The sequence below is a fragment of the Phycodurus eques genome, chromosome 15 (assembly GCF_024500275.1).
Source record: "Phycodurus eques isolate BA_2022a chromosome 15, UOR_Pequ_1.1, whole genome shotgun sequence".
Taxonomy (NCBI): Eukaryota; Metazoa; Chordata; class Actinopteri; order Syngnathiformes; family Syngnathidae; genus Phycodurus; species Phycodurus eques.
Window position 1 is genome coordinate 5,499,169 of NC_084539.1, and position 27,828 is coordinate 5,526,996.

Below are 27,828 nucleotides of genomic sequence, written 5' to 3' on the forward strand. Positions count from 1 at the left end.
CATTGACAACAAACTTACATTTTGCTTAAAGACTGAATCTGGAATAAACAAACTTTAATATTATAAACACGAGAAACACATTTGCGATAAAAGACATCAGTGGTATTTATTTGTTGTTTTGCGAGACTACTACAGTGAGTGCACGAGTAATGTATAATTGGCCCGACAGAAATGTGACAACAAACTCAAGACAAAAAAATTGGCAGCATGTTGCAATGGAATTGTAGGTTAGCTGCTTAAGAAGTTGATTGCGAGAGGGGAGAAGCTGTTGGAATGCCTGCTAGTTTTAGTTTGCATTGATCGGTAGTGCCTACCTGAGGGAAGGCACTGGAAGAGCTGGTGACCAGGATGTGGAGGATCCAAGAGGATTTCGCACGCTTTTGTCTTAGTTCTGGCAGCGTGCAAGTCCTCAAGGGCGGGTAGGTGGGTACCGACAATCTTCATTTGGCCATTTTTGGGAAGGGGAAGTGCAAATTCGCTCGAGGACACTGGTAGCATAGTTGCTAACAACTGCAACAGAAAGGGAAGGGGCGCTTGCCGGTCTAGACTGATGGGCCGACACACTAGCAAAGCATTCTGGGATTTGTAACATTAGTGCCACATGTGCTATATACTGGCGGGCCAGCTCTAATACACATTTAATGTGGTCTTGCGGGCCAAATATAATTACATCGTGGGCCAGATTTGGCCCCCGGGCCTGACTTTGACATGCTTTACATAATGAGGATAAACGTTATAGAAATGGATGGATGGATAATATATGGACATCAGATTTAAAAGGAGCTATGTCAGTCCATGAATAAATAGATGAATTTGAAGCTAAAACATTGAAATATCTTTATTTTTTTACAATGACTAACCAGCAAGTAAACAAAAGAAACAACTCCCCAACTGGATAGAAAACTTTATTCACATTATAAAATTAAGCTGTACATACATAGCTGATGCTTGTCTACAAGGACCCTAACTACACAATACATGCCATGATAATAATATATATATATATATATATATGTATGTATATATATATATATATATATATAGTATCACACATGAAAAGAAAGGTTACACGTAAACAACTTTACAAATGAATACAATACATTTCATTTACATTCAGTGATAAACGAACAGATCAATGTTATACGTGAATTTAGTCTTTTAGTGTAATCGTGTTCCGTCTATGTGAGGGTGGGGACTCTTCCAAATGAAATGATATAAAGCTGAATAAGATGTTTGGCATGCTGTGCGAATAAAAACGACTGCAAGGTCTACTATTGTCCACTAGTGGGGGCAATGTTCAATTCATGCGTGCATAATAGAAAACTCATGACATAATTCAATCTTTATTAATGAATGGAGACTTTGACGATTAACACTCAGGGTTCAGGGGGAATAATATAGACACAGACAAGGTCAGATGTGGCCAGTTTTGTTTTAACTGGCAGTCAATGGAAAATTTGGATTGGAATTTTTTATTTCATTTTATTTTTTATACTGGACAGTCTGATCTTTAACTGGTGGTGGAAACGGCAACAGTGGGGGATCAGTAAAAGTCATTTACATGCTAATAAATCTTGCAGTTTGAGATGGTCATTGTCGATAGTCAGCACCAGATAGACCAAGCAACCAATACAACCATGCATCAACACTATAAGGGTGAAATCGACGATGAACCGCAGCTACAAAGAAACACGGTTTGACTTATCAGATACTAAGTGTAATTCCCATTCACACTCTCTAAAACGAAACACATAATTGGAACCAGTTGTGTGTATGCAACATAACACTGATACACTATTTTGTCCACAGTGTGTAACGGCTGTGAAACATAATGTATGCGACTAAAACACTGTGTATTGTGACACACATTATGACACAGAGGGTAAACAACATAAAAATTATAATGCTTGTGCATAGCCCAAATATATACAATTTAATTCAATATATATGTTGAAAACTGAGTGATTAATGCAAACATAAGTACCTTCTAACCTCCTCAAAACAGGACTAAAGCCGATATGGCTGATGTGACACTAATAGTGCAGTTCATGGAAAAAGAAAAAAGCCACTCATTATTAAATGCTAGCGGAATGTCTGCTAACCAGGGAACTATAGTGGACTGTGGAAGGAAAATAATAACCAAAATTGTTGCTATACAGTACATAATGAATTGAGTTCGGACCGTTAACCAGACACCATGCAGCAGAGTCCAGGGACGCGCCTCTTCCTTTGGCGGACCAGCGGGTGTGGAGTCAGGTTCAACAAGCTGCTGTCATCTGTGACACACAGCGCTCAGGTTAAAACATGACGTACAGAAGAAGTGACAGTTCCATAATTGATAATTCAGTCCACTGAAATGTTAAGTTAGTTCAAGTACACAAATAAATAAATGTACCATCTGAACAGAGTGAAGACAGTCATCATTAAGATGAGAAAATATGGCAAAACCAAGAACTGGATGTCCCTCCAAAATTGATGGAAAGTTTAGAACATCCCACAACAATCGTCTGGAGTATGGGGCAGGGTGGCAAGACGGAAACTTTATCTTACAAAGACACATAAAAGACTTGAAATCTTCCACACACGTGTGGGAAAATGTGTTACGGCCTGATGAAACCAGTGTTGAACTTTTTGGGAATAATCCCAAAAGGTATGTTTGGCACAAACATAACACTGATCATCACCAAAACAACACCATACCTACTGTGAAGCATGGTGTTGACAGCATCATGCTTTGGCGATGTTTTTCTTAAGATGGTTCTGCATAGGGCCTAAGTCAAGTTGGAGGGAATTATCAAAAGTAACAAATGCTAAAAAAAAACGCAGGTAAAGCCTACTAGAACAGCTGAACTTTATTGGTGTTTAAACAGTGGCACTTTAAATGGTGGCAGGCAACAAATGCAATTGATGAGAGGCGAGATTTTGTTTTGATCGCCAATTTGTTATTAGTTTGTTCGTTAGTTAGCAAGTAAACAAGATTAAGCAGTAACTATATTCTCCCTGATTGATCTGATCGAACTTTGTTACTGCACCAAAGTTCTCTCTGCCTTTCTCCACGTCTGTTCATTCACATTCATACCCTATCACGATTATACATTAGGTTTCTAACTCTTTTGAGTACAATAGCAGTTGTAATTCTAGCTGCAAATCTGATGATAACTTGTATACTGTATATCCATCCATCCATTTTATATACTGCTTGTTATTAGGGTCGCGGGTGAGCTAGAGCCAATCTCAATTGACTTTTCATCGCAGCCTGTATTTATTATTGTTCTCCACCGTAAATACAATTCTCATGGAACTCCTAACTCTGATTCGTCTTTGCACATATGATTCCCTCCGGTTGAAGAGATGTTCCTTTGCCACTCCTGCAAAAGTGCTTGCTCATTGAAAGGTACCATGTGTATAACGACCACGGGATTACATTTGTTATTATTCGATGCTATAAATAGAATTGAACTGAACCCTCAGAGGCCAGCCTTTTTGTGGTGTATCAAAAGCTACTATCACATGAATTCCTTAAAATACTACTCCACAGGGATGAACTAGGCCATTTATTCTGTACAACAATCGCTATACAATGAGCAGGAATAGTTGGAAAAATCATATTTCACAAATGTTACACACCTTGATTTTTCAGTGGCAAAGGCATTGTCTCCCTGAGTTTGCTGAGCAGATTTCTCATTTCCTGCATATCTCTGCCAATACAAAGACAACGTGTCAGGACGAGCCTGCTTTTTGTGTTTATTATTAATATTATTATCGTATCTTATTTAAAGATCCATGCTATAGCACTAAATCAAAGTGACTCTGAAAAGTCTGCGTACCGCTCTATGTTTTCAATATGGACTCCCACCAGCCACGGATCATGAGGGTAGTCAATGGGTGAGGAGGAGCGGTCCTCCAGGATGGGAACATCCGAACTTTCATCCACCCTGAAGTCCATCTTCGGCTCTGAGTCAGTTCCTTGAGGGACAAACACGGAATAATATTTCTTGAAGTAAAAAGAAAGAAAAATCTTCATCAAGCAATTACAAAATATATACATAAACATGAATGGGCTCCATTTTTTGTGGGTCAGGCTGTAGTCATCATTCTCCATATATTTTGGAATGGTTTGAAATGTAAGCATCACATGTTTATGTAACTAAAATTCCTCAATACACAGAAAAATGATACAAATATTTCTGTTATTAAACATCATTGTTCATGAAGTCAAGACTGACCTGTTTGGCCAATGTCAGATCTTTGCTGCCCTCTGATGTTTCACCATTTGATTGTCTTCAATCCAATCCAATTTCAGTGAATTATCCAGAAAATGATTATTTATTCATTACAAACGTATCTTTGTTTGTTTGTTCGTTTGTTTAATTCACCAATAAAAACGCAGGTATTAGGTTAGAACTGCACTGCTCCTTTTGTGAGTTTGTATTTGTTTGTATTATCTGCCTATATTGTGACGTTGCCCCAGCACTGTATGGTCAAGGTACTTTTTCTGTGAAGCTGCAGCACCCCCAGCAGGCACATGGACTTCAGCATCTCCGTGATGAACATCTCCAGGCAACACTGCAGCTGGATGAAGAGCCGACATATCTCGGGGTGGATCTCTCCATCCTCTGGACTGCATCGGTGGGTGACGAGGGGAGGGTGGGTCACACAGTTGGTAAAACAGAAGGACATTTAAGAAGTACCCCTTTAATATAACAATAATAACACATAGAATAGTTGTAACCTAACCACAGGGTGAATACAGATGATGCACTGAGCATTGATTGTATAAAGAATAATTATCAAGGGGAGATTCTGGAACAGACAATAGGTATTGGCTTGTTACAAATCAATAAAACAGCACATTTCTTTATAGAGGCTTTGACTTCTGGTTGGTGTTATATTGGTAATTGCCATGTCGGTGCTAGTTCATGTTACATAGCCACAGGATACATGTGATGTGGTAACTAATGTACAATACATATTAGTTGGGCAAATGTATTGGATGTGAAAGACAGAATACATGCAGATGTGGGAGTTGGGCCTGTTTTGGAGCTGAAACTGCTTCCATGATTCTGGGACAACTTGAAGATGTTGCAGTGGAGTGTCTGCGGGAATGTGTTTGACGTGTCTACAACTCGTGTGGCGGGAGTGTGTTGCATTAACAGGAGAAGAGCAAGTAGTGCATTTTGGAGCTGATACATCCTGAGAAGGTTATCAGCTTGACTCCGCTTACCCAGACACAGCAATGAGGGCGAGGTCTTGGTGCGCAGCCCGGGCCATGGAGCATCCTTTAGCCCGCGTGTAGTGCATCTGAGCCCGCAGAGATGGACAGTCGGCTGACATCTCACCGACAGAAATGACCTGTTCTCGGTACAGAGCCACCAGGGTGTTGAATTCCTGCACAGTCTGAACACAAAGCATCGGTGTGATGTTTTCTAGCAGACCAGCACGGACACTGTTTACATGCATGGTCTTTTTTTAAAACGGCTTGGCATCGGCAATGTGTGGCACCTGCACACCCTGAAAAAAAACATCTTGTGGAAGACACTCACCATCCTGCTGCCGTCCACGGTGCTCTCCCGGAGCTCCGACTCCGTCTGCAGCCCTCTCGTGATGGGCAAGACGCTGCCTGCAGATCTGGGGCGCTTTTTCCGCCCGCTCGGTGCAGAACTCATGCATGCAGAGAGCGCCCGTCTTCTTCTGAAGGCTTGCTGTGTCCTCTCTGCAGAGCACAAAGACACCGCCGCCGCCTCGGACACTGCAGACAAGCGCAGTCAACGTCTGGAGCCCCGGCTCAAGCCGACAGATGTTCCCCGGTTGAGGACGGTGTCGCGGGGCGGAAGCGCCGCCAGCAGCTCCCTCTGCATCCCCCAGCCGAGAGGAGATCGAGTCACCTTCAGCCGCTCGTGAAGGCCGAGGGGGAGGCTCCGACGTCTTCCGCCGCACGCTTGCGCCCGCCTGGCTGAGTGTTAACCCTTCAGATGCTGCACACAACGCAGAGGCCGCCAGCAAAGCTGCATTCTGTGTGCTCATCGCCATTATACTGTTGTCTGCTTCAACCTTACGAGACACGAGTTTGGCTTCAAAGTGACTTGCCTGTTTGCCAAGTATTGCACTTTCACCAATAAAAGTGCCATTTAAAATCAGCGGGGTTCAACGGTGGTGGGAAGGAACAAAGTTGCTACAATTATACAATTGCCGTGCAAGTAGATTCTTCAGGCACAGTGCCGTGAAAAAGTATCGGCCCCCTTCTTGGATTCCTATATTTTTGCATAGTTTCCCTACTTTAATGTTTAAGATCATCAAACAAATGTAAACATCAGACAAATATAACTCCAGTTAAATTATAAGGCTATTTGTAAATGGTGGTGTCGTTTATAAACAAAAAACAAAACAACTATTCAAAGTTCCCCTGCCCTGTGTGAAACAGTAATTACCCCCCTCATTAACCCATAACAATTTTGGGTTAATTTTCACTGATCACACCGAAGCCTTATTACCTCCAGAGCTGTTCAATCAAGAAAGCGCCTAAACAGAACCTGTCCCGACAAAATCAAGTCGGACAAAAGAGCTAAAAAAAGCTGCAACAAAATGACACCATCCAAAGAAATTCCAGAACATTCAAGAAATAAAGTCATTGACATCTATCAGTTTGGAAAGGGTTACAAAAGCCATTTCTAATGCTTTAGCATTCCAGCAAACCATAGAGAGAGCCATTATCCTCACATGGAGAAACATGGAACAGTGGTGAACCATTTGTAAGCCATCAGTGGCTGGCTTAAAAAGACTACCCCAAGAGAACAGCAATGACTCATCCAGGAGACCACAAAGGAACTCTGGACAACTTCTGCAGAACTGCAGGCCTCCCTTGCCTCAGGTAAGGTCAGTGTTCACGACACAACAATAAGGAAGAGACTGGGCAAAAATGGCGTTCATGGCAGAGTTCAAAGGCGAAAAACACTGCTGACCAAAAAGAACATAAAGGCTCATCTTACTTTTGCAAAAAAAAAAAAAAAACAACAACAAAAAAACAAACATCTGAATGATTCCCAAGGCTTTTGGGAGAATATTATATGGACTGATGAGATGAAAGTTGAACTTTTTGGAAGGTGTGTGTCTTGTTACATGTGGTGTAAATGTAGCACAGCATTTCAGAAAAAGAACATCATACCAACAGTCAAACATGGTGGTGGTAGTGTGATGGTCTTGGGCTGCTTTGCTCCTTCAGGGCATGGACAACTTGCTGTGATTGATGGAACCATTAATTCTGCTCTTTAACAGAAAACCCTGAAGGAGAATGTTCAGCCATCAGTTTGTGACCTCAAGCTGAAGCACACTTGGATTCCGCAGCAGGATAATGATACAAAACACACCAGCAAGTCAACATCTGCAGGGCTTAATAAAACAAAATGGTTTTGGAGTGGCCTAGTCAAAGTCCAGACTTGAACCGCATTGAAATGCAGTACCATTAAAAAGGCCGTTCATGCTCAAAAACCATCAATTTTTGCTGAATTCAAACAATTCTGTAAGCAAGAGTGGGCCAAAATATCGCCACAGAGATATGAAAGACTTATTGCTAGTTGTAGAAAATTCTTGATTTCAGTTGTTGCTACTGAGAATGGCCCAACCAGTTATTAGATTTAGGGGGGCACTTAATCATAATTAATAAAAATTTAAGTGTGATTAATCTGATTAAAATCGATTGTCAGCCCTAATATGATAGATAGATAGATAGATAGATAGATAGATAGATAGATCTCCCCGTGCCTGCGTGGGTTTTCTCCGGGCACTCCGGTTTCCTCCCAAACCCCTAAAAACATGCGTGGTAGGTTGATTGAAAACTCTAAATTGCCCGTAGGTGTGAATGTATGTGCAAATGGTTGTTTGTTTCTATGTGCCCTGCGATTGGCTGGCGACCAGTTCTGGGTGTATGCCGCCTGAAGATAGCTGTGATAGGTTCCAGCAGCCCTCGACCCTAGTGAGAATAAGCGGTAAAGAAAAAATATATATATATATAGATATATAGATAGATAGAGAGAGAGAGAGAGAGAGAGAGAGAGAGAGAGAGAGAGTGAGAGAGAGACAGAGAGAGACAGACAGAGAGAGAGAGAGAGAGAAAGAATACAGTACACTCCTTGGCGAGCATTAATTGAAAATGAACGAAATTAAGTTTTCCTTTAACCCACCTGTTATGTACACTAAACACCAAAAATGAAGAAGGGTCAATGTTTATTATTTATTTTGTAATCATAATGAATATTAATTAAAAATATGAATTTATTTGAAAGGAACTAACAAATAAGAAATAAGGCCAGCAATTATTATTATTTTTTTTACATTTAATAAAATACATTCGTCAGTATTTAAACTTAACATTTGATACATAATACAGTATAACAAAAGGGATAATATATTCTGCTGCTACCCTTCAATATTTGGTTAGTTTGAGCCAATCTCTTTTGAATAAATAAATGCATTTGTTACATTTAAAACACTGAGACTGAAGTGATCAAGTCGGACATTGATATTTTTAGCTTTACAAAACTGTATGTTTTGTGTAAGATACCACAGCTGTGCAGTCCTGGAAATGTTTTAAATGATTACAGTGCTGTACTTTTTGTAGAATTGTTTGAGTCATATTTGTTTATGCTTCTGATTTCCAATTCCTATCCATTTTTCTCACTACTAATTCTGAATGATTTTGTCTACACTAAAATAACAACTCTAAAACAATATCAACTCCATCCATCCATTTTCTGAGCCGCTTCTCCTCACTAGGGTCGCGGGCGTGCTGGAGCCTATCCCAGCTGTCATCGGGCAGGAGGCGGAGTACACCCAGAACTGGTTGCCAGCCAATCGCAGGGCACATACAAACGGACAACCATTCGCACTCACATGTACACCTACGGGCAATTTAGAGTCTCCAATTTAGGCATGTTTTTGGGGATGTGGGAGGAAACCGGAGTGCCCGGAGAAAACACACGCAGGCACGGGGAGAACATGCAAACTCCACACAGTCGGGGCCGGGGATTGAACCCAGGTCCTCAGAACTGTGAATTTTCATTTGTAAACATTTGCTTCAAAACATTCCATACTCTTGAATTCACAAGATGTATAATGAGTCATACCACTGTAATTTCTCATGTATAATGCGCATTTCCCCCCCAGAAAATGTCAAAAGTCAATGGTGCGCATTATATATAGGTATAGGGGATAATAAAATAAAAAAACCTTTCCAATTTTATAAATGTATGCCACCATCTCAAGGTTATGAGAAAGGTGTACACTTTCATTCTAATATACCACCGCCACCTAGAGGTTATGAAAAAGGTGTAGACTACACTTACATTCAATGACAGAGGTATGTATGACTGCATAATATGTACAGTTGTGCTCATGAATTTACATAATCTGGCAGAATTTCTTTTTTCTTTTTTAATACGACTGATGACAACCACCATCATTAATTTCTTTACGGTTATGTTTTGTTTGATGATAATGCTTTTCTGAAATGGTTCACAGTTTAATTTGAATCCTATTAAAATAAAAATTTTATGAAAAATTAATTTTAAAGTTTTTTTTAAACTTATTGTACCTATCATACATATTCTGCCTGGGTAATCAAACATATGAGCACAACTGTGTGTTTTCTCATTTACTAAATGATAGTAGGGCTGTGAATTTCAAAATAAGAGCAAGTAAATAAAAAGAAAGTATTACATGTTCAAATAAAGTGCTTAACTTCAGAATAATTATTTGAAAAACCCAACAAAATACAGATAATACTTCATGTTTTGCTGAGATTGGCTGGCGACCAGTTCAGGGTGTACCCCGCCTCTCGCCCAGAGTCAGCTGGCTCCTGCATGCCTGCAACCCTACTGAGCATAAGCGGTACCGAAAATGGATAGATGGACTTCATGTTTTGATCATATGAGTAAAAGCAAAATCATGCATTGTAAAAATGCATTATATACATAAGTAGAAGGGTTTTCCAGAATTCTGAGGTCAACTTTGGGGGTGCGTATTATACAAGGGTGTGCATTATACACAAGAAATTACGGTACTTGTCAACTTTAGCTTTTTCTGAGAAATGTGAGCACTAAAATGAAAGATTTAACTTTAGGCTGGATGCATCTACACAGTTAAAAAGGAGTAAAACTTTTTTCCAAAAAGTAAAATGAAACTTAAAGCTTCCTTGCAAACTATTAAATGTTCTTCCAGGGGTTAAATATAGAAGTAGTACAAGAGCAAAGTGAGGAACAGGAAAGCCATCATCCAGTTAGCCAGTCTGATACCAAAGAACCAGCCACACACGTCGGCGAGGTCGAAAGCCTGCAGGGTGAAGCTGACATGGGCGAAGTGCCAACTTCTGTGAGCCCTTACTGCATACCTCCTATATCCTGAAAGGAAAAAGATCAAATGACACTGGGGCACCAAAAGTGATTTATCACGTCAGCTCAGGATTAAACCCGAGACCTTCATGTGACAATTCCTTTTTAGTCCTCGCCTTATCTGATACCGTTCAGCATCAGCGTATGCATTATGCTACATTACATTTGTCCAAGTTGTTTCTCCATTTACTCTACATGAACTGACCTGAACTCTTACCACACTTAATGCAACACCATGGCAAGGTGTGATAGTTATTTTTGACTGCTCAGATTAGAAAAATCATGACTATGTTCTGTATTTTCCTGACTAGCGCAAAACCGTAGCGTAACTATGCGAGTGTGCAGGTTAGAAAGGGTTGTCATATTCTCGCAGAAGGGCGTGTCTACTCCGGTGGGCGTAAACACAGCCGGCTTTATTAGACACCAATCAAAGCGGCTTCATTCATTCATTCTCTTGAAGTTAGACGCAATGACGGTCTCACATGCATGGAGAGAGTGATCCTTGCATAACACATTGCCATTTGGCTGTGGTGTGGAAAAAGACAACGTGATTAAATACAGGATGAGATGGCGGGCGACTTCAATATGTCCCGCGTGGCTCATGTATCTGTCAGCCCACTCTGCGAGGAGGAGGCGGGCTAGACCCGGTTTTGGTACTTTCGTGGACTGGCGTACCACCAACACATTTAAAATGGCATGTCTTCCCTGGTGTGGGCTAACAACTAACTTACAGCCTGCTCCAATCGTAGCGGGTTATTGCATGTCCTTTAAAAGCAGCGCAAATTGTCTTGCATGGTGAAGTCATACAGGATATGTGGAAGAGGACTCAGCGAACCGTGCGTGAATGGAACATTGAACATTAGCGTGAACCCTTATTAAATACAAAACGATCTGGTGAAAATCGCATGCGACTTAAATTGTTCCGCGGACCTCATTTATTTATATCCCCTCAAACGATTGTTTGTTTCCATTTGCTAATGAGTTGACAAATGTCCTAACTATAAGAAGGACACTTTGTCGCTTTTACCCTCGTTCCTTTCAAGTGCTTGTATGTGCTGAATGTATGTAATGTGTATCCGCGACTGTCTGTGTGTTGGCAGTTGTCACGCAACAAGCAGATTGAAATGTACAGTTGACAAACAACCGTCAGAAACATCGGAAGCACACACGTCGCCGCTGTCTTGCTTGTGACGTAACTCAGAGCGGCATGGGTTACATGCTGTATGTTCTGTACCTTCCAAAACTGATTTCATGAATTTTATCAACTACAAATGCCTCTTTGTTGTGCTATATTAATTAATCCCTTACTATCAATTTTAACAACTTGTGCAGTGTCTCTTCATTCTCGGCTCTTTATTTTTTCTATGCATGTTTTGTGCGCATTCTCTAATTTAACTTTGGAATTAATGAAAATGGATTAACATCATTATTATATGGTGTCAGTTTGTGTGTTTAGCAAGCTTTCCAATGATACAAACATTTTTGAAAATAAAATTAAGAAAGTTATGAATGTTTTGGGGCTAAGTCTTGCAACTTTCAACTTGCGTCAACGGTTGCCCTTCTATAGCGAAATCGGAGTGTGGTTAATGCAGATTGGAGCACCGCAAGCACGAGCATTAATGTACGCATGGTGGTGCTAAGAAAATTGGCCGTTACGATAGTGATTTTGCATATATGCTCAACTTGTGCTCAGTCAGAACATTTCAAGACATTCATGAGAGAATGAAACCCATTTTGAGCAATTTACTTGCTCAAAACATGGATTTGACATACATATCACAATCAATCACGGCTTAATGATTATTTATTGATAATTTGAGAGTAGTTTTGTTAATTAGGAGGCTCAACAAGTATGGTGAACTGAACTTGGAGAATCATTGCCTTAACGTTTGTGTTTCCTATTAATTTGTCATAAAGTGACGAAATTACCAATGGGTAACAGTTTTACTCAGCATACATGGCTTGTTTGGAAGAATGTTGGAAGAAAGTTTTTTTTGCCTCTTGCAACCTGGTTTACTCAAAATTGATTCAGCCGTGCCATGACCAACACAAGTCTCTCATCCGCTGTCTATGTGACTGATCTAGATGCGTTGAAGGTTATCTTGGAAAAAACATTTTACAACGCAATAACAATTAACTGAATTGTTTTAATGGGTGTAATGTACCTTCTGCCATATTCTGGAATGTAATTTAATTGTTCTGCCTGTCACAATACATCACTGCTCATCGCTAGGTGAAAAAAAGCCCTTATTTGAAATTAATAATTTCTGGTTCAATTAAGTGAAAATGGATCATTTTCAACGCACATCCACTGATCTCTCACGGTTGGGAATCTTTGGATACAATGTGTTATGCGATCTGTTTCCACTAAGGTTATGATTAAATCTGTGGGGGCTTATTTTATACATATTGTGGAACTTCACAAGCCCGCGTTTTTACAAGTTACCAGTTTGTGACGCATATTTGTATGCAGGGTCTTATTAAAATTTAACATAGATTATCTAATTTAACATGTTGAGAAGCTGTTTTTCTGTTATACAGGTATGTTATCTCCCATTAATTAAATATGCTATATACATTCGGGGTCGGCTGTCACGTCTGATCCAGTTTAAATTTTAGAAATTTACTACAGAGTAACATGTTTAGATACTTACATCTCTAAATTCACCTCATGTTAGGTTACAATTTGCACTGATTATGTACTGTACTGTACATTCCCTTGAATGAATCTATCAACTCTACCCACAATAGTTTTGTGTGTCTGTGTGTGAGAAAATTTGAGACTGCAGACACAAGATAACACAGAGTTTCTCACCCCAGAGGTTAAAGAAGGGTGTTCGGTAGCTGGGCAGGGGCCATTTAACACATGAGGCGTTTTGGAAGTACTGCTCGCGAGCGTGGTACACTCTCGGGAAAGACGCTTTTGCTTTCCGACTGAGCTCTGAAAGAGAAGGAAGCAGAATACACTGGTGCCTTGACTTGTAAGTTTAATTCGTTCCATGCCCAAGCTTGTAACTCAAACCAAACCATCCAAATTGAAATGAATGGAAATACCATTAATTTGTTTGAAACCCCTCAAATCCCCCCCCCCCCCAAAAAAAGGAATTTTTTGTCATGTTTTTAATAAAGAAAAATAGCACTGCATTGTAAAAATAAAAATCTAAAAACATAAAAGAGAATGTTACGTTATAAAGATTAATTAAGCCAAACGTCTCACGTTCATTCATGTGTTGTGCCTTTAAATGGCACGGCCAATTGAGTGCCGTCGCTTTCCTTGTAGCTCACTCCACTCTTTGTCACTGTCTGTCATTCTTAATATCTGTTTTCGTAATGACACAATCACTTGGACTTTTCCTTTTCTTGAGAGCCATACTAAGGGCTCATTTCCATCAATAAAACCAAGATACCTGAAAGATGCGATGCGTTTACACTGTGCGGGAAAAAGCACACCTAAGGATTCCATGTGGATGTCGGGAAGCAATATTTGTCCAAAAAATGTGTTTATTACCTGATTGGTCAGTGAACCGAGGTTCCACTATTGACTAATAGGTTGCACCTTAACTGCTCCATTTTGTTTTCACTTCACTGGACCAACAGAGGGTCTGAAGATCACTGAAGTAAATCAGGTCATTCCTCGCATGTCAAAGCAACATATTTGGCATAATTTAGGGTATTCTTAAGTTGAGGTACCACTGTATCAACAATAGAACCAGCTATGGAAGTATTGGTTCTGGACAACGTTTACCTGCGTGGAATTCAGTGTGCGAGATGAGGGCGCGGCAGAGAGGGCAAGGTGTGCTTTCCTCTCGGTTCTTGGCGAGCTTGCGGAGACACGGCTCGCAGAAGACGTGACTGCAGGGTTGGCAGCTGTAAGGGTGGAAGTAGACGTCGAGACACACTGCACATGTGAGGCCTTGCCTGTCCCCCGCCTCTTCCTCGTCCTCTTCACTGTTGAGCATCAAATCACTCAAACTGTTGGCCTGGACAAAAACAACACAATGGAATATTTCCCCCCCGCTCAGTAGGTCACCTTTTACTCTCTTTTTAACTTCAACGAGACACCCACTGTTCATTTTCTTCTTCTTATGATTTTTATTATTGCTACGCAAATAGAGGGCACATCAGGGAACATTAACCTTTTAATCGTTTGTATGCAAATATGGTGGAACCTTGACTTACGAATACAATTTGCTCAGTCACCATGCTTGTAACTCAATTTACCTAAATATCAAATCTACTTTCGACACTGAAATTAATTGAAATGCCATTAAAACCTTTCCAGATACATTAAAAAAAAAACACTTTTGTAATTCAACTTTCGTGAATACAAAGTACTGTTTGAAAATATGCACCTTTTTTTCTTCAAAAATATAAATTTTTCCTTCTTTTTTTCCCGTAACCTTTAGACTTTAATCTTGTTGCGGACTGTTTATATAATTTCAAGGTGGTCTTAATACAACTTTGTACTTGCAAGGTATAATTAGACCAGGGGTGGGTAAACGTTTTGGCTCAGGGGCCACATTGACTTTTAAAATTTGACAGTCGGCCCAAGCAAGAACCAGATGCTTACATATAAAAAACAAACAAACAAACAAACAAAAAGGCATTGTGGTGTTAATACGTAGATTTATTTTTCATGGGAACAGTGTTGATTTGTTGATCACCTTTTTTTGCCAGTGCATCAAAGTCTGGTGTTAATTTTATTGTGGCAATTCTCAGAACCCATCTGAGGTGTTCATCACTCAGCTAGGCTCTGTAATATGTTTTGTTGGTGTTCATCAGACTAAAAGTCTGTTCACACACGTGTAGAGCCAAACTCCAACAGCATCCTCTGTGCCATCTTCCGGATTTTTGGAAATTTGTCTGCGCTTCATGAAGCATAAAACTCATCCAGTTTGAACGTCTCTTTTAAGACAGTATCACATCGGAGATCAATCAGTTCCATCTGCAGCTCCCGTGGTGCTGTTTCAGGGTCTTGTGTGACTGAATCTTGGATGGCAGTTTGTCAGATAAAGGTGTTTTGCTGAGCTTGATTTTAACCGCTGAACCGTAGCCATCAGTTCCTCCGTTGATTGGCTACTAGCATAATCAGCATGCTTGGTAGAAAAGTGATGGCTGATGTTATATTCCTCTAAAACCGCAATGGTTTCTTAACAAATTAGACATACAGCCTTTTACCGGACTTCAGTGAAAACTTATTTCGTAGTTCATTCTATATTAAACACTCAGCACCACTGTTGCCACAGTTACCTTGAAAAAGTAACTTAGTTACTTTACTGATTACTTGAGCTTAAAAGTAATTTCGTTACTTTACTGATTACTTGATTTCAAAAGTAACTAAGTTACAAAAAAGTAACTTTTCAGTTACTTTCAGCAGCTGCCAAGTGGCAGGAATATCACTTATCCACAGTACAAAATAAAGCATTAGCCTAACTGTACCCATTACTTGGTAATGTACGCCACACAAGTTATAGTTACATTAACTTGAACCAATAACTTAAATATTAGTGTTAAATCAGCAACTTGGCGCAGAATTGACATGCCAACACAGTACAGTAAGTACCGAGGCATAAACAAGCACACTATTCTCAGTACACTTCACTAAAAACTCTTAACTGAGAGATAGATGGATGACGATTGTGGTCCATGAAGCCAACTGTGTGTGTGCGTGCGTGTACGTAAACGGGAAAGTGAGTGGCGGTTTGATATTGGCGGCTTCTTTATACTCGCGCAGACGGCGACCGCGCTGACATCACTGTGGCTGTTCCACGCGTAGATTGCCTTTATACAAGGCAAACTACGCGTTAGTTTGCCTTTATACAACCCACGCGTGCTGTTTTGAAAGTGTGCTGCAATTCTCCTCCAAGTCGGGGATGTCGCTACGGCTGGTATTGGATAAGACACCACAGGGTGGAGTTTCCTCCGCATTTTTTTTTTTTGCCATTTCCGGTAGCCGTTTTTACTTTCCTTTCAGTGACAAGGAACAAAGCAACAACAATGGCGACCGCGACAGGACAGGATGGTTTTAGCGTGCATGCATGCTACTGTATGTTTTAAGCTAGCGTATGTTTTACCATGCTTGCACCCAATAATACGGTACGCCTTATGTATGTGTTAAATACAGAAATAGACCCCGTAACTGAGACTGCACCTTTTAATACCTTATGATCGTGAAAATACAGTATTTTTGTCGGGTGCGCAGCAAGCTACGCAGATGTGCTGCGTGGAGCAATTCGTCGGTCATGTGATGCAATGCGGGTGTTGTCAGCCGCGCGACCGCGGGAATCTAAAGAGGCCTTCACTGTCGACTTTTGTTTTCCTTGGTCCTTTCATGGTTGAAGGAGGGTTCAGAGCAGAAGCAGAGTAAAAACAGAACAGCCAAAGTCAATATATCACTGTACCTACTGCGCTAACTGGTGGAACCACTGGGCATTACAGGACAAGGTCAAATGAATGTAGTCATGATTTTGATATGATTTGGGGGATTCTGTACCAATCTTTGGTGGGCCGGATTGAAATGATCAATGGGCCGGATGTAGCCCGCGGGCCGTAGTTTTCCCACCTCTGATTTAGACATAGGTTGTGTGGGGAGCGCTAAATTGCCAATATTGGTACATTATAACAAGCAAATTTTCATGATACGTTGTCAATTAAAAAAATTTAAAAAAAATTATGACACATGAAAACAGCTCCAAAGACAGCATTAGTGTACCACTTCATTTGATTATATCAAAAAACTCAATGTGAATCTATTGATTTACATAGTGCTTAATACAACTTTTAGACCAGCCATTTAAATGAGAAAAAATATTTTAGCTATCTTTTAAAAATGTGTTTATAATTTTAAAAAATGGTGTTGTTATTGTTACTTTATTGGTATACCATTTTGAATGGGATCACAAATTTTCAAGATGAATTCACACTTTACAGATTCACACACACTTTTCTAGGCTTTTTTTTGACAAGTTATAAATTTGTCAAGCAATATATATATAAAAAACAATTTAAAAACGTATGTTTCTGTTCAGAAACGCAAGTAAATAACTAAAATGTGATATCTTCATTAAGAAATAATGGTGTGACATGTAACATCAGTGTTAACTTCTTTCTCACCTGCCTCTGCAGCCATAGCTCCCGCCGCCTCCGTTTCCTCCGCCGGCTCTTCAGGTGGTTCTTTTCCTTCTTGCTTTGCCTGTGTAATACTATGGAGGCCGGCACGGTTCCATGCTGGATAGAGTTGCAGGGGCATAGTCACCCACATGATTTGTTTGGTAGTTTTTATGCCATTCCTGATGCAGCCTACCCATGTTTCTTTTTTTTTTTTAATTAGGGTTTGGGATTAGTAAGTACTAATACTAAATGTATTCACAATTTAATTTTAAAACTGAGTTAATCAGGTACTATTCTTTCCAGAGTTTAAAATATACTCCCTACTGACAGTTTATGTTCCAGGATTCCAGCTGTATAGGTTAGTATTTTCCCACCTTAACTGAACCAAAACACAAAGATTTTACATTAAAAGAAAAAAAAAAAAAAAAAACATAGAAAAATCTAACAGCATGCCACTTCACAAAACTGATGAAATACTGATGATCTTGTCTAAATTTACTCACAAATTGACTTAGTATGAAATCTGGGCATGTTCAATTAAACAAAACTGATATAGCCATAGGAAACTATTACTTATCCGCTTGCATGGATGGAAACAGGTGGACCCAGGTTTATTGTACCTTCTGCCATCATTTGACTTTTGAGCTTCCATTACATTTCATTACAAGACATGCTAAATAAACACACAATCAATTAAATTAATGAATGATGCTCCTGGCAACAAATGTTTGTCAACAACTTTGTGCTCTGTCTTCTTCATAAAAAGAAATGAGCCACGGCCAGTGATACCTTCCAGTAGGGCTGCACAATTAATCGAAATGTAATCGTTATCACGATTTTGGCTCCCATGATTAAATTAGCCTGATCGTCGGCGATATTTTACATAAATGCAAGCACTGCTGCATCTCAAAAGTGCTTCATTTGCAGCAGTGCCCGCAACCTAGTCAGCCAGCCACCAGGGGGCCAATACATGATTAAGGCTTCATTAAGCTCCAGCACGGCGCTCTGGTGCGAACTTCAAAATAAAAGCCTAAAAAATGGCATTGATGTCCAATGTAATTCTATATGAATCTTTTATTTTAGCGCATTAGTGGCGAGGCGGCACGTCACGCTAAGACACTATTAACAATCATTGTAGCGTTGTGACTTAAAATTTTCGGTTAGCCTGACCGAAATGACAAAACGCTGGAAGTAAAAAGAGAGGGAGGTCACAACTGTTGAGTTCTTTGCAGTGTGTGCACAATTGACCAATAGCTAAGAAGAACAACGGTGAGGTACCATACTTGACAGTTCACTATATTGACGACGAAGATTTTCACTTACTTTGTAATAGCACATTTATTCAGTTAGCCCTTGCTAAAGTAGGATTTTTTTTGGGTAAATGTTTTTTAAATTATTTCCATGTATTCTTATTTAAATATTAATTTTGAACTTAAACCGTTACATATTGTTTGTTAAAAAGTACTGCAATAAAAGTAAAGATTTTTCCCTGACATGAGGAATAATCGTGATTACAATCCATCCATCCACTTTCCGTACCACTTATCCTCACTAGGGTCGTGGGCAAGCTGGAGCCTATCCTCGCTGACTCTGGGCAAGAGCTTGGGTACACCCTGAACTGGTTGCCAGCCAATTGCAGGGCACATATAAACAAATGACTATTAGCACTCACAGTCACACCAATTTAAGAAGCAATTTGGAGATTTCAATCAACCTACCATGCATGTTTTTGGGATGTTGGAGAAAACCAGAGGACCTGGAAAAAACCCAGATGCTAGTCTGTGCATATTACAGTTCACACACAATATTTATCAACATATTTTGCAATAACAAACTATAGCTGTTGTTGTGTTGATTATATTTGACCAACTTCTCATTCCCCCACATAGAGTATGATCTCTGGAAAAAATAAATAAATTGTTGCAAGGACCGACACCAGACTCGGATACACTAAGTTGACGAGTGAATGACCAATTGCGCATATTTGAATGTGAAAAGATACAAATTAAAGGAAAGCTGCAGTTAGGACAAGATCTAAAAGTAAGGGCAACATAATGCAACGTCACTAAAATATGCCGAAAAATGTAATAAAGGAATAAATAAGTCCGAACAAACTGGACCTTACCACCATCGTCTCTTCCTGCTCGCGTGCACTGTAAGACATTGGTGTCCCTCGAAGGTACAGTGAGACATCGTCTTGGGAATTTTCTGCAGATGATCCCTCATGTTCCACAGTGTGCACCATCTGACATTCCAGAGGCGCCTCTCTTGCAGCAGACACAGATGAGCAGCCGGTAACAGCACTGAAGGCAGCTTCATCATCTTTGTCCATGGGATACAGCACAGGGAACGGTGAAGACCTGCTTACCGAGTCTCCTGAAAACCAGAAACACATAGGAGTCCTGCTCCAAGCTATAGCTCCTCCTATGAGACACAATACACAATAGGGATGTCCCGATCCAACTTTTTCACATCCGATCCGATACAGATATTGCAGCCTTGAGTTTAGGCCCACACTGACATCAGTCCGATCCAATTACAGCAATAATCATACATAATTTACTTATTTTGTAGTAATGGAATGTTAGAAACGCCTTGATCAAGTGATATTAATCAAACAGCAAACAATAATAAGCAACACTAGGTATGAGAAAAACCGACCCATTTATTATTTAATCAATGGGTTACATAAAGTAGGTGTTGTGCACATCTTGACCTCTGAGGGGCAGTGTGGTGCACGCAGTGAGATATACGCGGTAACGAAGAAAGTAGAAGCCATGATAGAATAGTTATTATAAGTTGTTTTTCAATTTGAATCATATATGCCAGAGAGTATTGTTATATTGCCTGATTGTATGTGGGTTTTTTACAGCATTTTTGTACCAATACTCATTATTTTCAGAGCTGTAAGTCCACCGAGTTCAATGCTACTTTTCGTTAGGTCGCCAGTGGTGCTTTTCATTCATTGCTTGTTAGCGTTGCGCTAGCAATTTATTTGAACAAAAATGAAGAAAGCAACTAAGTCTGTGATGTATATGAACATTCAATCGGTGTAATTTTTTGTGATGTCTGTTTAGTTTTACAGCGAACTTCAACTGGCGTTCCAATAAACGACTGTAAGCAAGCAACATTCTCTCTTACTCCTTGCTACTATGTAAGCACCTTAGCAAGCTGTTGTTATGATCACGTGGGCTCTGCATGCGCTGCTCGATAGAAGTACTGGAGCGGAGCATAGAAATGACTGCTTGTATAAGAGTGGTCAAATCTGGTAAAAAATTTTGATCCAGTCCGTTCCAATTCGATCCTTGTTTTTTTGCTGACATCGGACCGATTTCCAATCTCAAAGATCGGATCGGGACACCACTAATAAAGAACTACGTGCTCTCACTTTTTGTAATTACTTTTGCGGCTTCGTCGGGGTCAGGGAGTGGCGTGACAGCAATAGAGTCGAGCTGTAAACCATTCACAAACCACCTCTCGTATTCAGCCTGAGAGCCATCTGTAAGCAGCAGGCTCTTGTTCGGTCTTGTCCATCTAGGATGGACTATGAGAAGGTTCTGCTTGTGGTCGTGGTCTACGCGACATTTGCTGAAGTGCACAGTGGTGTCCCTGCCGCAAGGACATTCAACACGATGGATGAAGTTGAAGCCTCCCAAGCGAGCCCCACACTTCTGACAGTTCAGCCTCCCCACAGTCCACTGGGCCTAAGAAGAAAGAGAAAGAACTGCAATTTTTCAATGGTGGGGGTTAGCGAAACAACAATTTTAGAAAGTCAGAGAGGTCCTGTAATGGCAGTTAATAATCATTCATACCCAAGATGGCTTGTGCTCTGTACCTGGTGGATTGAGGTCAGTATCCAATCTGGAAGCGCGTCAACATCCATGTGCCAAATGTTGCAAGCCACCTCTGAATTTTCATTGGTAACCTCAGACTACAAACATACAATAAATAAGACATTTTCAACATGATCCCATTGTAAGCTTTATCTTTTTTTAATTATTATTATTATTGTTGGAACACACTTGGTTATATCGAAGTTGTCCAAACACTAAATCCTGCAATTATAGAAGCTATTATCAGTCATGACACCAATCTTTACTCCAAGAATCACAACAGCAATCTTCCAAGTGGTACTTTTATTAAAGTGAACCGCTGCTATATCGCCGTACATCATTCGCACGCCAGTAAAACAGGCATTTTTCAAATCCGAATTTAGAATTGTGCACCTTCAGTGTCGTATGTAATTTAGAGCAAAAAAAGGAGGTCCCCAGCTAATCCAGGGCACTACATTAACTTTTGCACTTGTAGCACATGTGGAAAAGTTGGTCGCACCAAACTGAAAAAGTTGGGCGCACCAGCAACATGATTTAGTTGCATCATTTTTTTGGAGGAAGTACAGCATGACCATGGCATACGATATTTTTGATGAACAGTGACTTTAAGTTAGCGGTATAAACACACACACACGCACACACCCTCGTAATTTTGAGACAATCATACGTGACGCCACTCGGGAAGCAACTTTTGGATTTATTACCGTGACAAAGCACTGATAATGTTGTGTGTAAAAAGAAAAGCTGTAGGTGACTTGCGGCTGGAGGAGTTGACCAGCTTGCAGGAATTTACAAGATAAATGCGGGTTAGCTACTTTGCTCACCAGTAGTCTAAATGAGTTGAAGCCTCACACTTGTCATTTAAAATGAATAAGTAGCAGACCAGCGTCAATGTAGGTACTCCACTAGCCAGACACAACGGCGTACTGGCTCGTCTGTGACGCGCGTGCACACAACGGTGCTGTGGAAAATAGTGCGTTTCCCAACTGAAAAAAGCAATCGATTAAATTGCAGCAGGCAGCCAATCATATTGCAGCGAGTCGCTTTGAACTCAAATGGAATTCATAATGATTGACACGGCGTCACAGCGCTCTCTCTCTCTCTCTCTCACGAGAAGATTGCAATGGAAACCTTTATAACATGCACTCGTGCAAATGTGACATGATTACATTTTTAATCGCTCAAAATGAAAAAAAGGTTGTAGTCTCGAGTCCTGTAATCCCACAGAGACTTTGCATGTGACGTTGCTCCTCCATGTGTGTTAAAGTAAGCTGTTTTAGGGTTTATAATTACTGTAACATCTATGCTAACTTCCATTAGCCCAGTTATAACGTTCCGTACTATATGTTAGCAATAAGTTAGCTGGCTTTCATTACATGAAACTACAGGGTTTGGTTTATCATTTTTTTTAGTGTTTAAAATTACAATGTTTAATTATCTTTTGTTTTATGTGTCAGTGGTACAGTAAACTTCAACAAGGAGTGACAAATAGCATGAAGCAATTCTTATTTGCGGAACTGTGCGAGTCAGTCTTCTTTTCATTTCCCAAAAGTGATGTTATACAATAGTCTATTACATGACACAGCGAGATAGAACAGGTGATAAAGATTACTTTAAAAAGTGTATTTTAATAACTTTAAATGCGTTTTAAATTGTGTGAGAAGGGTTAAACCATAGTTTTAAAAAATATATATATATGGTCTCTACATGGTAAATGTTCACCCATTGTGGGTGGACTGGGTATGTATTCCCCACAAAAAAACAAGTTCACTTATATACTGTAGATGTGCATTCAGCCCATAAATATTGCTATCATCCAATATAATATTATATAGAGAAATTAGGACTACATTGTGGATACAAATTCACCATGAGGTGCCCTTGAGCAAGACACCAAACCTCCAACTACTCAAAGGGAAGATACAGTTGCGCTGGATATGCATGCATGTGTGCAGGTATGTTATGAATTCATGTAAAACACAAGCACTCTTGATTTCAACCTTGGAACTGAGTAAAGCATAGTATTACTATTTGCAGAGAGCACATAAGGGGATGATAACACGTGAGTCACCTCTTGCAGACTTTCGATGACAACCTTGCGGCATTTCCTGCAGCGAAGCATTTTTGTCTTTTCCTAGTTTGTAGTGCACTGTTACGCCAACCACCCTGAAAAATATTCAAATGAAGACGCATTTATGCTCTTAGGCATTCTGTCACACGTTCCCCTGCGTTGCTTGTTGGAGGAGGCGATTCCAATGTTGTCAACTCAAGGTATAATGGACATTATTTCGTAAGATATCCCGGATGAGAGGACGTCAAATGTTCACCGATACACAACGTTTACATGTTTGTTTTAAGACTTTGAGACAGGATGTTGTATTACAATAGAAAGAGTTCAACAAGTTTCGCATCTGCATTACCTAGAAAGCGTGGGGGCGGAAAAGAGATGTCCTCAAACTTGGCTGCGTCAACAAAATGCGTGGATAGATGAAGGCTTTTCCCCGTCTAGCTCGAGTTTAAATACATAAATGTCAATGTTAATTTGTGCCAAGAAAATGAATATTATTCCAGACAGACAAAGAGAGAGAGAGAGAGAGCGAGAGAGAGAATATTCTCCCTGAAGAACTTCCTGCTAAGGAGCCGAGGTGCTACGGCGAGCCGGATAGGACAAACAAGATATTCTCCTCACGGTGTAAAAGAAAATCACTACTTCAATATAAAAAAAAAAGTCTATTGTTGTTAATATGTCCAACAATTATTACCAAGTTCATTTATTAAACTATTACCGTGTTTAATTTTAAATGCTGAATTGCGTAAATTGTCATTCATCAACAAACTGTAAAACACTGGGGGGGGGGCACATGCAGTCAACTTTGACGAGCCAGAGACCGTAGATAGATAGATAGATAGATAGATAGATAGATAGATAGATAGATAGATAGATAGATAGATAGATCTATACATATATTCAAACAAACAGAGACAGAGATGGTCTTAAAATAGTTAATATTGGACAGTTTCACACATTTTGTGTACTGAACGTTTGCATTGATTAATAATTGTTATATTTCCAATATTCTTTTAGAATCACTAATCATTTGTACATGCCCATTGTAGCTTGTTTCATTGTGTTGTATGGACAGTTTAGGGATCCAAAATATTTAACTTGGTATTAATACATCAAACATGGGCAACCTTATAGTCACTAAAATATATTGTAAAAAAAATTAAAACAAATAAAAAAACGAATTATGAGTTGAATATTTTCAATTACATTCACAAAAGCAGCTGTACACTGCTTGTGTACAAGCTTCCTCCCTGCACCCTCACACACGGTGACGCACTGGTATAAGTAGGCACCATCTCTCTAAACCGTGAGCCTCAAACAGTGGAGTAGTGCGCTATGTTCTCTCCAAGGTGGGACAGTGCGCTCGCTGTCAACTAGAAGCATCCAGCCACCCCCCCCCCCCTCCGCCCCCTGCCAAAAAAGAAAAGAAAAGAAAAGAAAGGAAAACGGCATGGAGGACACAAACAACACGACAGTTTTGTCTCTATTTGAGCTCCCCTTAAACAAAAGCACTAAAGCAGCCGAAGACGAGGAAGTGAGGCTGAGTTCCCAAGTGGTGACTTCCTTCCTCCTCGGTGCGCTCATCCTGTGCGCAGTTTTCGGCAACGCGTGTGTGGTGGCGGCCATCGCCCTGGAGCGCTCTTTGCAGAACGTGGCCAACTATTTGATCGGTTCTCTCGCTGTCACCGACTTGATGGTGTCGGTGCTGGTTCTGCCCATGGCGGCACTGTACCAAGTCTTAAATCGGTGGACTCTGGGACAGATTCCGTGCGATATATTCATCTCGTTGGACGTCTTATGCTGCACCTCGTCCATCCTGCACCTTTGCGCCATCGCCCTGGACCGACACTGGGCCATCACCGAGCCCATAGACTACATGAAGAAGAGGACACCTCGGAGAGCAGCGATTCTGATCGGCGTCACTTGGCTGGTCGGCTTTTCCATCTCCGTGCCCCCTATGTTGATTATGCGCTCCCAGCCGAACAGCGTGGAAGAAGACAGGAAGAACCCAAAGCAGTGTAAAATCAGGCAAGACCTCTGGTACACCATTTACTCCACCTTTGGTGCTTTCTACATCCCGCTCACGCTCATGCTGGTTCTCTACGGGAGGATCTTTAAAGCCGCCAGGTTCCGCATCAGGAGGACTGTGCGTAAAAGTGAAAAGAAGAAAGTCGCCGACTCCTGCTCGGCTGTATCCCCCGCGCTCTTCCGCAAAAAGACGCCCAGAGAGGCGCAGACTAAAAGCTGGAGAAGGAGCGTGGAGCCGCGTCCGGTGCCTGTGCCGTGCGTCAACGGCGCGGTGAAACACGCCGAGGATGGAGAATCGCTGGAGATCATCGAAGTTCACAGCAGCCTCAAAGGCAACCTCCCGCTCCCCAACACTCCCAGCGGCGTGCCGTTGTTCGAGAGCAGGCGCGAGAAGGCCACCGAGGCCAAGCGGAAGATCGCCCTGGCCCGGGAGCGCAAAACGGTGAAGACGCTCGGCATCATCATGGGCACCTTCATCCTCTGCTGGCTGCCCTTCTTTATCGTCGCCCTGGTCATGCCTTTCTGCAAGGAGTCGTGCTACATGCCCCGCTGGCTGGAGGACGTGATCAACTGGCTGGGCTACTCCAACTCGCTGCTTAATCCCATCATTTACGCCTACTTCAACAAAGACTTTCAGGGGGCTTTTAAGAAAATCATCAAGTGTCATTTCTGCAGATCCTAAGTCCCCCTAGAATGGTGCCAACCCTGAGCAGACTCTTACTTGTACAGCCATTGGTCCGAAAGAAAATATACTGACGAGGACTCCACCATCACCATGCAAACCAGTATTAATGATTATCCGAGGTATGTCCATATAAATAAAGCTCTGCGCTCCTCATCTTGTTCTGTAATGTTCAATAAAGATTTGCTTTATAATAATCAGGTCATTGTTTGCATCTATGAAACTGAGTCTAAACGGATCACACAAATATAAAAACATGTAAAAGTAGATGACTGGGTTCATTTGTGATTTCGATTAAACTATTTTTTTTTCAGGCATTAAGAATAATGTGGGTATTTAATGTTTCCCCCCTTAAAAAGTCCCTTTTGGTTATATTTTAGTTCAACATTTTAGACTTAATCCTGTTAAATAATTAGCTGCAAATATACTTTGTTATTGTTTACAGCAAAAACATTGAAATGCCTATTTCGATGGCGACCGTGTGGTTTCTTTCTTTTATTTTCTATAAAAGTACTTTATTCTCAGCTTGGGGGGGGGGGGGGGGGGGGATGCAGAGCTGCGGCTTTCCTTTTAAAAGAAATTCACATCAAACATAGGAAACTTGGATGTGGGAGGGAAATTTCCATTTTAAATGTGAAGTTTTAGATTAAACATAAGGGATGGATCGATTTTATTCTGCTAAATGTACTTTCTTTTGCAGTCTCTCAGTTTGAGAAACATAGTTTATGCTTAAATACTTCTTAATAAGCAGGGGCAAATACATGCAAATGTTCACCTAATAGCTCAGTCTCCATTTGGTAAATTCATGTGTCCTATGGCACAGAAGAACAATTGTGCTACTGTATACGTGCATGGAACATTGCAGAAGCAATGACAATGATTCTTTTCTTCTTTTTTTTTTTTTTTTGTCATGCACAACACCATTCCACCTAAAACAAAATATTGCTGTTACAGGGGTCAGGGAGTGTCTCCATGCCCTTCCCCTCTGTCACTCACAGTCTCATTACAAACAAAGTGTATCTTGAAAGCCAGCGGTGGGGGGACCCAGATGGATGCTGGAGAGGTGGTTGCCATAGCAACATACGGGAGATGCAAACTCCGGGAGCCGAAGGGGCAATTACCTGATCAAAGGCCTGGTGCAACACAGGAATACAGAGGTGTATTTGAGTGGCCCACAGCTGGCAACTATTACACACAATAAACAGGTGTATTCTTTTCTACTATTTTGTCTTTTTTTTTCATTAGTTTTTCACCCAGAGCAGTATGCCATATCTGCGCTGAAAGAAGGAATCCAGTCTTTCCAAAATAAGAGTGTTTGAAATGATCCCTGTATTTTGCAAATTTGCTCCTCTTTTCATAATATGGAAACAAGAATGCCACTACAAAGACAATAGAGAAATAAGCATTGCTGACTCAAACGGTAGTTAAAATTTGGTTATAATCAAGCAGCAATTGACCTTAATAAATTATTTGTCTTCTTCAGCAGTGGCTGCCTTATTCTTAACACATTAGTGGAACTATCAGTTTTGTCATTGTGGTTGCCTTCCATAATGTTTTAATTTAAACAAATGTTCCCTGCATAATGTGAAGTAATTACTTCTTGCCATAGATTTATCATATAAAAACATTACGAACTACAATGTCGTAACATTTTAACACCATTAACTTACACAAGAGAAGTGCACTGTTTAATGAAACTAAAATAGAAAAAAACTACTCAAAATG

At 40.5% G+C, this 27,828-nt stretch overlaps 3 protein-coding genes across 6 annotated transcripts; 1 reads left to right on the plus strand and 2 right to left on the minus strand.

Annotated features, from left to right (window-relative positions):
- Window positions 1-907: 907 nt before the first annotated feature.
- Window positions 908-7,761, minus strand: LOC133413342 (regulator of G-protein signaling 7-binding protein B-like). 2 transcript variants are annotated; one of them, XM_061697589.1, is made up of 7 exons: window positions 7,163-7,761; window positions 5,544-5,975; window positions 5,225-5,397; window positions 4,491-4,621; window positions 3,828-3,966; window positions 3,628-3,698; window positions 908-2,276 (listed from the first exon to the last, which is right to left on the minus strand). In XM_061697589.1, exons 2-7 carry the CDS (start codon window positions 5,664-5,666, stop codon window positions 2,185-2,187), a joined length of 729 nt encoding a protein of 242 aa, XP_061553573.1. In that variant the 5' UTR covers window positions 5,667-5,975; window positions 7,163-7,761; the 3' UTR covers window positions 908-2,184. The 2 variants fall into 2 exon arrangements, with proteins under 2 accessions (XP_061553573.1, XP_061553572.1); XM_061697588.1 differs by lacking the exon at window positions 7,163-7,761 and having other exon boundaries at window positions 5,544-7,001.
- Window positions 7,762-7,934: 173 nt separating this feature from the next.
- rnf180b (ring finger protein 180b) lies at window positions 7,935-23,945 on the minus strand. 3 transcript variants are annotated; one of them, XM_061699341.1, is made up of 9 exons: window positions 23,746-23,945; window positions 23,397-23,491; window positions 21,328-21,423; window positions 20,881-21,196; window positions 19,618-19,868; window positions 17,496-17,609; window positions 14,128-14,362; window positions 13,198-13,323; window positions 7,935-10,391 (listed from the first exon to the last, which is right to left on the minus strand). In XM_061699341.1, exons 2-9 carry the CDS (start codon window positions 23,445-23,447, stop codon window positions 10,216-10,218), a joined length of 1,365 nt encoding a protein of 454 aa, XP_061555325.1. In that variant the 5' UTR covers window positions 23,448-23,491; window positions 23,746-23,945; the 3' UTR covers window positions 7,935-10,215. The 3 variants fall into 3 exon arrangements, with proteins under 3 accessions (XP_061555325.1, XP_061555326.1, XP_061555327.1); XM_061699342.1 differs by lacking the exon at window positions 23,397-23,491; XM_061699343.1 differs by lacking the exon at window positions 13,198-13,323.
- Window positions 23,946-24,806: 861 nt separating this feature from the next.
- LOC133413787 (5-hydroxytryptamine receptor 1A-beta-like) lies at window positions 24,807-26,249 on the plus strand. Its single transcript, XM_061698591.1, has one exon. It carries the CDS (start codon window positions 24,844-24,846, stop codon window positions 26,101-26,103), a length of 1,260 nt encoding a protein of 419 aa, XP_061554575.1. The 5' UTR covers window positions 24,807-24,843; the 3' UTR covers window positions 26,104-26,249.
- Window positions 26,250-27,828: the final 1,579 nt, after the last annotated feature.